Here is a 13,713-nt window from a genome sequence, read left to right on the forward strand (position 1 = left end):
CATTTATTTGAATTTTAAAATATCTTTATTTTTTGTACAAGTTATAAAACAGCTTTTAAAAATAACATGCCATTACAAATTGGTCTACTTTTATTTTCGACACAAACTAGATAAAACAAAATACAGAGTGTTTATCACTTCTTTTTTGGACAATCCGCTTAAAGCTGCACTCTCACGGCTAGATTGACTGCTTTGACAACCTGCGATCTGATATATTTTCAGCAGTCTTATATCACTGGTTTCCAGCCATTAACGCAAAAAATGACTGATTTTAAGACAAAAAACAGTTGTCAAAACGGCCAATCTGTGAGAGTGCAGCTTTAAGAACGTCTTAAGTAGAGTTTATGAGGATGATTATAATCGGATTGGGACTTGAACAATCATTATTGTTCTAATTGAAATAGCGGAAATTGCTACTTCAAGCATTCATATATTCTATGAATCACATGACACCTCGTAGATGCTTAAAACTGGAGTACTTTGTCAGCAGTCTTATATCACTGGTTTTCATATATTTAAGCAAACATTGGCGCATTTCAAGATAAAATATAAAAAGAGTTCAAAACGGTAAATCTGTGAGAGTGCAGCTTTAAGTCAGACAAGTGGATGTCATCCGGTTCTCCAGTGACCATACGCGTACCATCGTGTCATCGAGAGTGATAAATATAATGTTGGAATGACTTGGTTCATAATCGTTGTGAATTTATTAAGTTTAACATGGAGTATATATGTTAAAGTTTATTAGTGGTGAAAATAAATCATGAACGGGATCGTAATTGTGTTGGTTCTCTTAAAAGCTGTTATTGTGAACACAAATGTGTTAACAAATAATGTTATACTCGCTGGGCTTGAAGAGAATTTCAACAAACCGTTCATAACAATTTGGAACGCCCCAAGTCTTACCTGCTTCCGAAAATACGGAATTGACCTTGACCTTAGCTCATTCGATATTGTCGCGAATAAAGGTGACACGTTTGAAGGGGATGAAATTGTAATATTCTACGAAAACCGCCTTGGGTTCTACCCGTGGATAGACGAAGACGGGAATTACATCAACGGTGGTCTTCCACAGGTACGGGTTTTATACATATAAAAGGTACAGTCGAAACTCGCTATGTCGAACTCGGTTGTCTCGATTTTCTGGTTAGACCGAACTTTTTCGAATGTTTTGTATTTCGGTTATATCGAATTTTCAAAATCTCGAAGCATTTCCCGAACGACTTCGACATAGCGAGTTTTGACTGTATTAATTTTGTTGTTTTCTTGAGAGCTACACCATCGGTGACGCATATGTATATAGCGTTGGTTGAAGGAACGTACCTCAATCATTTTGAATTGTATGCCCTAATACTTGAAAGAGATATCTGTCATAAGCTTCTAGTATCTGCTGTATGGGCGAGGCGTGTACCCCCTGTACAACACATTGATGAAAGAACCGATTTCGAGCAATCCGAACCTTTATATTCGGCAAAACTACAGTGAACCTGTTAATCGTTCCATGTAAATACATCTTCTTAGCCTTTGCTTTTCAATTCTGTTTTAAGAGTTATAAGCACTTGCCATTTCGGGGGAAAACAAATCGATATGTACACCCGGACGTACTCATTCGGAATTCCTCGGCCATTATCCACCGAAAACAACCTCAGATGTATGGCGAAGTAGTTCATAAAATTTTAATTCAGGTTGTTTTCGATGGAAAATGGCCGAGGTGTTCCGAATGGGGAGTACTGGCAGTATTTGCAAATAAGACAGGAGATGATATAACGTATGAATTCAAGTTATTCCCGAATGCTGAAATAACTGTTAAGAGAGAACACACTGTCTTACCATCTTGAAGCTATGTTTCATTGTATAATTCTAGTAGTATATTATGTATAGTATCTATAATTACAGTCTGATCTCAAGTAGTCTCATTGACTGTTTAATGCCTCATTTATTTCATTAATTGATGGTTTTGATTGATGGATTTATTTTCAAATGTGACCAAAAATTTACCTGCCTTGACAAATATGTAATATATGGATGCATTCATTTATAACGGGGATTTGGTTTTATGGTCATTGCTGTTCGGGAATTATTAGTTACACTGTTAGTAGCTGGGGGTATGTGATGTACACCCCCATTGGTTTCATACCATACGAGAACGAACTATTACGGTCATTGCTGCACGGGGATTTGGCACTACGGTCATTGCTTTACGGGAATTGGCAGATCGGTCATTGTTGTATGGGGATTTGGCACTACGGTCATTGCTGTACGGGGATTTGGCAGATCGGTCATTGCTGCACGGGGATTTGGCACTACTGTCATTGCTGTACGAGGATTTGGCAGATCGGTCATTGCTGCACGGGGATTTGGCACTATGGTCATTGCTGTACGGGGATTTGGCAGATCGGTCATTGCTGTACGGGGATTTGGCAGATCGGTCATTGCTGCACGGGGATTTGGCACTATGGTCATTGCTGTGCGGGGATTTGGCAGATCGGTCATTGTTGTATGGGGATTTGGCACTACGGTCATTGCTGTACGGGGATTTGGTAGTATGGTTATTGCTGTACGGGGATTTGGTAGTATGGTCATTGCTGTGCGGGGATTTGGCAGTACGGTCATTGTTGTACGGGGATTTGGCAGTACGGTCATTGTTGTACGGGGATTTGGCAGTACGGTCATTGCTGTACGGGAATTTGGCAGTACGGTCATTGTTGTACGGGTATTAGAAAATACACCCTCTGCTGTATGGGGACTGTTCATGCGTATTTCGTGAAAAATACATTCATAGTTATGTGAATTCCTGGTTATCAGTTTCCAAATATGATAGCATTTTCAGAAATCTTTGTATGTTATTACAACTCCGTAATGGAAACACCACGTGGGTAATAACAACTCCGTTATGGAAACACCACGGTGGGTTTTTCTTAAAAAATAACTATGTGTAAGACATTGTTTCAGGTCGGTAATAGATCAATCCATCCCATGTAAGTTATTACAATACCGTTAGTTATGAAAACATCACGTTGGCATTTCTCGGAAATATTTTCGTGTCATTCATTGTTTAGTCAGTGTTTGCAAGAAGATCAATCCCACTTTATAATGTTCAATGTAGAGACGAAGACAACATACAAATCAGAAATTCGCAGTGGTTGATATTTGCGCTGGAAAGTTTAGATGTTTCATGCCGAAAACTCATTTTTCTTAAAGCGTTAGTAACGCTTTTAGCCACAAAACTTTTTGAACGTAAATATCAAAAACTGAGATCTGATAATTTGTTACCAGTCTTATATCACTGGTTTCCCGATATTTACGCAAATATTAGTTCATTTCAAGACAAAAAAAGAAATATGGTGTCAAAACGGCCAATTTATGAGAGTGCAACTTTAATGAAATTAAAACAAAATTGGTAATCATGTTTCCTTCGTTCTATTTACATGAGGTGCTACGATATGTAAACAAATACAATATTGACCACAAAAATGTCTTATTTTAAAATGTCTTTAAAATCAGTCTTCGAAAAGTTATTTATTTGCACGCGAAATTGCACTGATTTAAAGTGCTCAACGACCCCCAACACCATAAACGTGGAAAAGTTCAACATATACGTACACAAGTTTAAACAACTTTAATAAGAAAAACGCGATTTTTTAATCTACTTTTTTATTTACTGTTACGTGACGGACCATCTATATATACTACTCCATACAGTATACAACTAATGTTCTGCTCAATCCATAACAATTCTGTTCTAAATACTTTCAAGAAAACGTTCATGGAAATAGGTCTAGTTAAAATAATCAAAATTGTTGAAACAAACCAATCAAAAGATGTTTATAATCAATAATATATATATTTATTTTTTTCAAAATGCTACCTTTGTAGCTTGCCGATTACAGCGTCCATATTCAGAAGGTGGTCGATGACGTCAACAATTTCATCCCTGACGTCAATTTCTCTGGGCTCGCGGTAATCGACTGGGAACGATGGCGTCCAATATTTGAAAGAAATAACTACAACGAAGAACAGCGAGTCTACATCCGGGCGAGTGAGGCGCAGGTCAGGAAGCTACACCCCGACTGGTCAGTAAAGCAGGTACATTCTCATGCGGAGACGGAGTTCCAGCAGGCTGCCAGGTTTGCCAAAATTAATATTAGCGATATTCGGCGAGTTTTTAACTGGGAATTTTGTGACACTTACCTATTAATTGAAAATACCATTTATAAAGGCTAATTTGATCTGTACACACATAATATGCTTTTATATCATTAGAGTCAAATCAGTTAAACATGTTAAAACATTTTTGTTTGTATCATTCTATATTGTGCTTTCTTAAAGCTGCACTCTCACAGATTGAACGTTTTGACAACTTTTTTTTTTTGGAACGAGCCAATTTATGTGAAAATGCATGCAACCAATAATATAAGCCTGCTGACGAACAATCAGATCGCAGATTATCATATCTAAGTTTAAAAATTGATGTTTTATGCATTTTTCTTAAACCGTTTAAGTAACGTTTTTAGCCATAACACATTCATTTTCGAACAGAAATATGAAAATCTGCGATCTGATCTTTCGTCAGTAGTCTTTTATCACTGGTATGCAGATAATTACACAAATAATGGCTCATTTCAAAACAAAAAATAAAAAAAGTTGTCAAAACGATAAATCTGTGAGAGTGCAGCTTTAATAGTGTGAACCGTTTTACGTCTTGTGCCTTTTCTCGATTATCTTTAAAGCTTGGCTCTCAATTGGTCCTGTTGTCATTAAAGCTGCACTCTCACATACATTTTGACCGTTTTGTGACCTTTCTTATTTTTGTCTTTGAATGAGCGCATTGTTGTGCAAATGTCTTGAAACCAGTGAAAGAGGACTGCTGGCGGAAAATCAGATCACAGATTTTCATATTTACGTTCGAAAATTGATGTTTTTATGGCTAAAAGCGTTTATTAAAATGAAAATTTCGGCAGTATTCAACAACAACTAACTGAGATCTGTTCTATAGAGAGTTATCTCATATGACTGCATTGAAGGCATTGATGCCCAAATCAGCTGATTCTGAGACAAGAATTAAAAAAAGGTCAAAACTGTCAATCTGTGGTAGTGCCGCTTTAACTAAGACCACAGAGAGTATTAAGCTACAGGGCTTATCCCTGCAGTTTCCGACTCATCAAACCAACTTCGTTTCAGACGTTTAATGGAAGGCACCCTCGTGACATGTCGGCAACTCCGACCACGTGGCCACTGGGGCTTTTACGGGTTTCCAGCCTGCTATAACTACCACAAAGGAGAGAGTACCTGCAGTAACGAGACCAAGAGCCTCAATGACAGGTGCTACCATATTTTAACACAGAACTTTTTGCTCCTTTTTGTCGATTTTTCTTGTTGGACAATAAAACTAACACACTTAGGACAAGCACGGTCACGTGACATACATTGAACGTCATATTAAACCATGAGGCGGACGATGAAATGACTCTTTGTTCTAATACAAATCCAGAGTTTTACCCAAGCAATGTTATCCTCTGATTACATAAGAAACAATCGCCACTTTAATATACAATGGTTAAGTTAACAATGTTGTTAACGTAATATCGTCGATAACTTTTAAGTATATTTAATGATCCTGAAGTTTAATTCATGAACACACATGTGAACTGCAGGGTTCTTCACAAGGTTTGAGACAAATGTATCAGCTTTACTTGTTTTATTTGACTTTATTAGCACATCATGAACTATTTTACGTTTGAAAGTTAACAACGTTTCGTTATTCACGTTGTTAACTTTAACAATCGGCCACGTACATACTTAAAAGATAATGCCGTACATGCTAGACTAGTTCATCAAAGCAAATTTAATATTCATGGTTCAACTATCCTCAAATATGCATTATTTCTTGTAGGCTGGATTGGTTATTCAACATTAGTTCTGTGCTTCTACCCTCGATCTACCTGTCTGAAAAGATCGGAACCCACAATGCCCGTCAAGCACGCGCGCACGGGGAGCTTGGAGAGGCGCTGAGAGTTGCAAATGCGTATTCGGTACATAACACACCTCTTGTCGCTTACTCAAGGTTCCGGTACGGAGATACGGGGAGATTCTACGACTTGGTAAGTACTAGAATGAGGCTCATTGAGATTTTCAACAGTAGTACTGCACTGTTACTAGGTTTTTGATGAAATTGTCCCCTGCTTCCCAAGGATTTTTGGTTAAATAAAGTAATTGTTTGAAAATGCGATAACCCCCAGTGTTATGTTCACCTTCACTTGAGGGGTAAATAAGTACTAGGTTTGAAAAATTATGTGAACTATACATTATATTTCAGAAGAAGACTATTTAACTATGCAGTAGACCTGTGCGTTTAATCAGATTCACAAATGTTCTCACAGAGTACTTAACATTCTCAGCAGTCAGGAATTTGAAATATAACAAACTAGAACTTGTTTTATCAATACCGAGAAGATTGGTAGACAGAACAATGCGGACGAAAGGATATGTACAAAACCCATCATTCCATCAGCGATATAAAGACTACATATTCTCTAATTTGTCTAAACCCCTGGGTTGATTTCGCTGGGACGAGCTCTCTTTGGGTCAAAACACTGGTACTATGTAATAAAGATATACACTAGTTTTGTAGACGACTGTCTGTAACGTTTTTGTCGACTTTCAGGCGGACTTGAACAATACTCTACGCCAATCAGCGGAGGCTGGGTTCAGCGGTGTTGCATTATGGGACAGTTCAGAGTCCTTCAAGACGCGGACAGAATGTGAGGCTACCAAAGCGTACCTGGACAACCAGCTGGGTCCGTACATTCGGGAGTTAAGTAAAGATGCATTGGAGTGCAGCAGGAACATTTGCAGTGGCCATGGACGTTGTGTCAACACAACCTTCGGGATATATTATACAAACTTACACAGTAAATTCTTTTCAAAATCACATGGATATCGTGTGTATAAATACCTTAAGAATACTGCACTAGATTTGATAACGAGCATTCTTGAAGGTTTTAAAACTGTATTGAGGCTCATTTTGAACGATGAATTGAAGGGAAAGACTGTTTCTTGTGTGTGTTTCAATGGTTGGAAAGGAGAAAATTGTTCTAGAAAGGAGTAGCAATATTGTTGATTTAAATGGATATAGGAACATACAGTCGAACCCTGTTGGCTCGAATTCGTTTGGCTAGAATTCCTCGTTGGTTCGAACTGGGTGTAAAGGACCGATTTCTAGAGAAATCTATATACTGAAGGAAATCATTTCCGCATGGCTCGAATTTTTCGTGGCTCGAGATATTTTTGCCGGTCCTTGGGAGTTCGAGCCAACGGGGTTCGACTGTAATACATGTACATGTACTTCTTATTGCTGTAAACATACCATTGCAATGGTGTTGAACGTACATATAACATAACATAACAACACACAACATAACATTACCCAACATAGTTTTTGAGCATTAATGTCATAACAACCTCTTAGCCATACACAATAGCATACAGTGAAATACAGTTGCAAAACGTCCTAAGTTGATAGTGATGTTGTTGTGTTGTTTTTCACCCAATCGTTTCGAAGAAAAGTGATGGAAGTAACGTTGGTTAGTGGTGGGATAACGCTTTATTGTGGTGGTAAACACGACCAGAGGTAAAACAGTTTATTAAAAATTGAAATGTTTTTACAAGGATATGTGCAAGATGACCTCCTGTTATCATTGATTCAATGTATGTATTTGGTTTTCTCTACACTGTAAACATGACATTTTATATGGCAAGTATGATCCGCGAGCATTAAAAGTTAAAAAAAAAAACAGCGTAAAACACGACCATAACATGGCAAGTCAGGTTTCGTCCGTAGGAAATAGTTAATCTATAGTCTATTTTGATTCTGTTTGCTGTAAATAACGTGTGATATTGCACGTTAGGGTGTCTTTTGAGAAACAAATATTGTAACATTAATTACAATAATTACAACTACTGAAGTGATTGATATTTCACCTTGTTAAGTATTAAACGGTCAAGCTTTAGCACGTTTACATAAAAAAGCACATTTTTTACGAAATTACGAAATAAAATCCAGTGTAGGTAGCATATGATTGGGAGGAAAATATAGGGTCGGTCGAGTTTGTGGAAACAAACATTTTTACGCCATATTAGTTTTTCGGTAAATGCAATGGAAGTTTCAGTCACAAGTCTGGCAGTCAAAGTTATTTTGGGAGCTTGTTTATGGCACACAAAAAATCAAAGCGGAGACAAATGGACAACCTCAGGATATCATATCTAAGTCTATAAAACACTAACTATAACTAGTCCTCGGGGCAACAACTCCATCAAGGGGGCGGCATCTACCTCAGGCGCCTAATAATAATAATAATAATAATAATGATAATAATAATAATGCCTTAAATGGTTGAAAACATTTTAAATTAGGAGAACTAGGGATGACTGCTCATAGCCCACCAGTCTCGAATGACCTATAAAATAGAGGGTACTAAAGGTACCAAGTACTTCAAAATCAATGTAAGACCTCCAATCTCTGATTCAAGGAAACCACATACTGAGAAACTTACATGTGGCTAGCTAGCAATAATAATCATGAATAAAAAGGCAGTCTCTACTCCCAGCACTTAAATAAACAGAATGTCTCTGTAGGCCAATCCAATTCCTCTGAATTAGTTCTGGCTTCCATAACTTTAATGTTGATATTTATTTTCTTGATGTTTACTACACATTAAAGTTCTGGCTTCCATAACTTTAATGTTGATATTTTTTTTTTGATGTTTACTACACATTAAAGTTATGGCGTAACCCCCATACTAAAGTCAACCAGAATCAACTGAGTGTGATGTTGCAATCTGCAATCACATGACCATGATGACGTCGATGGATTCTATTTTTAGCATCGGATTCACATTGTTCATTTAGTAGAATGCAATTGCAGTAAGGTTGAAAATACCTTTTGATAAGTAAAAACAATGAATTCATTCCAAATTTGTTATTAGTTATTTACTTATTATTCGAAATAGAAAAAAAACATCAAAATAAACATTACATTTGTGATGTCAAATGTAGGTCACATGGGTATTTTCTGAAAATCTTGTTATCACGTGATTAAATTTGAACACAACTATGACCTAGTTAAGGAATGCTTATAATCGGAATTATTTAAATGGTAAATCAACTATCTAAAAAGCGTTTTTTGGTTTTGAAAATGTGTTTGTGAACTACATTTTACTTCATTTACCTGAGGATACAGTTATTTTGTCTGTACAATGCATATAAGTGAAATAACAGCGTGGCATAAAATGTCACGAATTCTGGTAGGGTTTGGATACGGCGTTCTCTTTAGCGAACACATCTTAAAAGGTAATATATAATGTGTTCGCTGAAGTTCTTTAGCTACCTCTGAATCAGCTCCAATAATCAGCCTCAAACGCCCCGAATTTAATGTGTGCACACACAGCCCCAGCAACATTCTAGAAGAATACATGTACTTTAGATGTATCAATATAGTTAATGAAAATGTGAAAATGTCGGAAAAATTGACTTTCTTAATTGTTTTGTCCGTCGGGGCTTTCCTTTTCGTTATTTTATTGATCTATTTGCTTTCATCAGCAATTTTCTGGTTATTTTTTATAATTTGGGTCAGCTCTTGGTTTATAACTATTATTTTATTTACTACAGATAACGGGGAGGTCGTGTGAGTATTTTGTAATTTATTTCTGTTGCGAAGTACTTCTTTTGCTGTCAGTTTTGGTATTTTGTTGAAATATATTGAGCTTACTTCTTTACGGCTTGCAGGCTTTCCTGTTTCTTGCTTAAGGCTTTTGGATTTTAAATATTATTTTTTTCTATGAAGAGTATGTTTTGATGGTGATTCTCCTTTGGCATATCTAACGTCTTTTGGAGTGCCGTTTGGATTACTTGATCGCCCTCATCATTTTGATCTTCTTTTCCTTTGTCTCTGTCGTCGTCATTGAAGTTAAAACCTAATTCTATATTTTCAAAAGTATTCAAATCCAAAATCTTGTCAAAGAAGTCTTCCTCACCACTATCCTTCGAAAGGTAAAAATCACCGTGAAGTAGGGTAACGTACTTTCCCTGTGAGATTTGTTTTTTTTTCTTGTAGTTTTGTTTTGGCATCCAATTTTGAGTCTTTCCTTTGGTGTTTAGTTTCTGATTTATTATCTTTAGCTTGTAGCTTTGTTTTGTCGTCCTTTTTTGGTTCTCTGGTTTGAGGTTTAGTTTTGGTGTTGGAATTCTGATCTTCAAGTGTTGTTTAGTTTTGGCATCTGTTTTTGATTCTTTGGTTGTACATGTAGTTTTTGTTTGGGTTTCCATTATTGATTCATTGGTTTGAGGCTTTGTTATGGTTTCTGGTTTCTGGTAAGTTGGAGTTTTGTTTGAGTATATTTTTTTATTATTTGGCTTGAAGTTTCTGGTTCACTATGTTACTTGTTGGCCTTTAATGGTGTAAGATGTCATTTCATTCGAATTTTCAGCTTTCTGTTTAAGACATGTGGATAAAAATAATTTATGTTCATATGTTTAAAGATGCACTCTTACTCCCACATAAGATTTACCACAATAAATACTATTTTTTATTATTCCAAAAAGGGTGAATAAATGTCGAAACAATGGTTAATAAAGGATACCTACTTTAATTTGAAAGAAATGTGCATAAAACACAGTATTTCTACCATTTGATATGATAGTAGATCACAGTAAATCTTATAGCCATTCACCAATCATTAAATATGTTTGCGTTTTCAGCTTTTAAATACACGGTTAACTCGTGTTTTCAGTAATTATTAATTAATATTTTCCATAAATGCATTTTTAAGCAAGTAGTTAAAGGTTTACCATTCAAAATATATGTTTGTTATACATGTGTATGCATTGATATTGAATAAAAGTGTCACTTTTAAGGGTTTATCCGGCCGCGCTTCCTTAATGTTTGATATGGTTCTAAACAAGATGATATATTTCGGTTCTAAACAAGATGATATCTTTCCACCTCACTCTCTTGGTGAACCTGTGGTCCTCTTTCGTGGTGTATTACGGCTAGACATCTTATGCACTTATATTTAGGTGTGTTGTTTGTACATGTATTTGGGTGTTGATTTCCTTGTAAACCCTTTATCAATGTTTGGGCTGCCACTGTCACTCTCGAGCCTGAATAATATCACATATTAGCATGTGAAGTATTGTCCTAGGAGATATAAACAAATAATTCGGTATATGGGAGTGACTTTTGTAGATTTTTCTATTTTTCAAACTGAATAATGGGCTTGGCAAGTAAATGGAGAACACTTATGGATTCTTGAGGCTGGAGCTGAGTCGTGAACATGTTTTATGGTGAAATGTTACAACCTGGGATCTCCTTTGCATTGTAGTACCACACTTGTTCACCAATATCTGATTGGTGTGAAATCTTCTTTTGACACATATTTGTAATTCGTTTTCATGTTCTCGGCTAAATTCCCTAAATTCTTACTTGCTATGTTATGTATCTCTGTTAGAGTGTCTACTAGTTCAAGAACATATGTTGCGGTTAAATGTGTTTTTCGCCTACAGGTTTCCCAAAGGCTAGGTCGATAGGCCATCACAAGTGAAGGTAAATTGGTACACCAGTCACGCTGGTCACTCTGTACAAATGTTGATAACATGTTCTGTATCATCCGGTTTATTTTTTTTCTATTAGGCCATCTGTACTTGGGCGTCCCACTGATGTTCATGTTTTGTGTATTCCTAAACTGTAACACACTTCTTTGAATAGATCTGAGTCAAAGTTTGATCCTCTATCTGAAAATTATTACTCTTATAACTAGCAAACATTCTGATGAATTTATTGATCAATTTCTGGCCACATATTTAGCATCAATTTGTTTCTGTGGAATGGCTTGTATCCATTTCGAAAAGAAGTCACAAACAACTTCATGTAGTATGTACCTTTTTTGTCGGTTTGAGACAGGGTACGGGCTCTGGATATCAATGGCTATTCTTTCCATAACTTGACCAATTTATTTGCAATGGACCTTTGGCTTTTCTTTGGGGTTGTTTTCTGCAAGTATATGTGTCGAAAACAAATTTCTAGGGCTTTCTGGGGCCACAATCAACCTTATCAAAAAAAAATTCACTAGGAACTTTTTGAAGGAGTTTCTCATTTTCTATTTCGAGTAAGTCAAAGTTGGACCACTAATGTTTGATGTTTTGCCCTTGCTTAGAAATATCCTGACATTTTGGTTTGCCCTCTCTATTCAGGAAATAACATCCTTCAATATCTCGTCTTTTCGTTGCTCTTCAGCCATGTTCTCTAGTCTTTCCACTTTGGACAATTCCTACTCTTCGTTTGTTTAGGAATTGGGTTGAGTTGTGTTTACGCATTGCGTACCATTACAGTGTCATTTTCCTGGAATTTCCTCTCCATTCCCTCACAATGTTGGCAGTCTTTTCTTTTTTTCTTTGTTTCTTTTCATGGTCTTCTTGACAAGATATCACAACTGTTATACACCCTACCGACTCTGCATTCAATGTTGAAATTGTAGTTGGCTAGCATTTCTAGCCACCTAGCTAACTGCCCATCAAAGTTTCTTAAGTATATGATCCATTTTAAATTACCATGGTCAATGCGGATTGTGAAAGTATGGTCATAGAGAAAATGGTGGTAATTCTTGATGGCTAATATTATTGCATACAGTTCTTTCCGGGTAATACAATAATTTATTTCGTGAGTTTGAGAAACATCGTGAAAAGTAGCCAATAACCTTCTCTTGTCCTTCTTGGATCTGGATCTGGAACTACGCCTTAAGCTTCCTTCAACGCATCAGTATCTCATATAAATGTTTCAATTGGGAAAACAAGAATTGGAGCTGAGCATAGTTTTTGTTTTAGCTCAGTAAAGAAAGCTTCTTCATAGTCATCCCATGGGAATAGATGGCTAGCATCGGTCTGAGTGGACAATGGTTTTGCACTCGTGGCAAACATGTGGGACCATTTTACGGTAATATCTGCATAAACCTAGAACTGATCTGAGTTGTTTGACATTTCCAGGTCTAGGCAAGGAACGGATCTTCTCAGTTTTCATTGTGCAAGCTTCAATTCCAAATTCACTTATTCGATGTCTTAGGAAACTTTACTTTGTTTGGAAAAGATGACATTTCTTTGGACATAGCTTTGTTTGAAGTTTGCTTCTCTTAATCTTTGAAACATTAGTTTCAGACTGGCAAGGTGTTCATGAAATGTGTTGGAGAAGCAAAGATCATCCAGATAGACAAGACATATTTTGTAGGTTTAAACCTTTCATTACCTTTTCAATAATCCTTTCAAAGACTGCTAGGCAGGTTGCCATGCCAAAATGCATAACACTACAATGGTAGGTTTCACGCCCTATGGTAAAGGGTGTTGCTGGTCGATCCTCCTTAGCTTCTGAAAATTGATGGTAAGCAGATCTGCAGTACATCGAAGAGAAATACTTGTTTCCAGACAAAGATTCAAGTGGCTGATCTATTCTTGACAGGGGATGAGCATCATATTTTACTATGACATTTACTTTCCTGAAATCAATACATAGTCTGACGGACTTTTTGTCGGATTTTGGCACAACTACAACAGATGATAGCCATGGACTTTAATAGGACTCTATTAAATCGTTATCTTACTCTTTTTTTGATAATCGCAATCGTTGGCAGGGGTGCGTTCAGGTAAATTGCCCCCGTATCTATTGCAAACTCT

At 36.6% G+C, this 13,713-nt stretch overlaps 1 protein-coding gene across 1 annotated transcript; it reads left to right on the plus strand.

Moving 5' to 3' along the window:
- The first annotated feature begins 482 nt into the window (after positions 1 to 482).
- LOC128246749 (hyaluronidase-1-like) lies at positions 483 to 7,518 on the plus strand. The gene is made up of 5 exons (XM_052965162.1): positions 483 to 1,072; positions 3,874 to 4,124; positions 5,179 to 5,319; positions 5,891 to 6,098; positions 6,662 to 7,518. Exons 1-5 carry the CDS (start codon positions 761 to 763, stop codon positions 7,103 to 7,105), a joined length of 1,356 nt encoding a protein of 451 aa, XP_052821122.1. The 5' UTR covers positions 483 to 760; the 3' UTR covers positions 7,106 to 7,518.
- Positions 7,519 to 13,713: the final 6,195 nt, after the last annotated feature.

This window comes from Mya arenaria, chromosome 9 (assembly GCF_026914265.1).
Source record: "Mya arenaria isolate MELC-2E11 chromosome 9, ASM2691426v1".
In the NCBI taxonomy this organism is placed as follows: Eukaryota; Metazoa; Mollusca; class Bivalvia; order Myida; family Myidae; genus Mya; species Mya arenaria.

Excerpts from the sequence above, each read along its gene's own strand:
- LOC128246749 (XM_052965162.1), top strand. The coding sequence starts at position 761 with ATGAACGGGATCGTAATTGTGTTGGTTCTCTTAAAAGCTGTTATTGTG. Across the intron at positions 4,125-5,178 it reads GAGTTCCAGCAGGCTGCCAG|ACGTTTAATGGAAGGCACCC; the intron begins GTTTGCCAAAAT and ends ACTTCGTTTCAG. Across the intron at positions 5,320-5,890 it reads ACCAAGAGCCTCAATGACAG|GCTGGATTGGTTATTCAACA; the intron begins GTGCTACCATAT and ends TATTTCTTGTAG.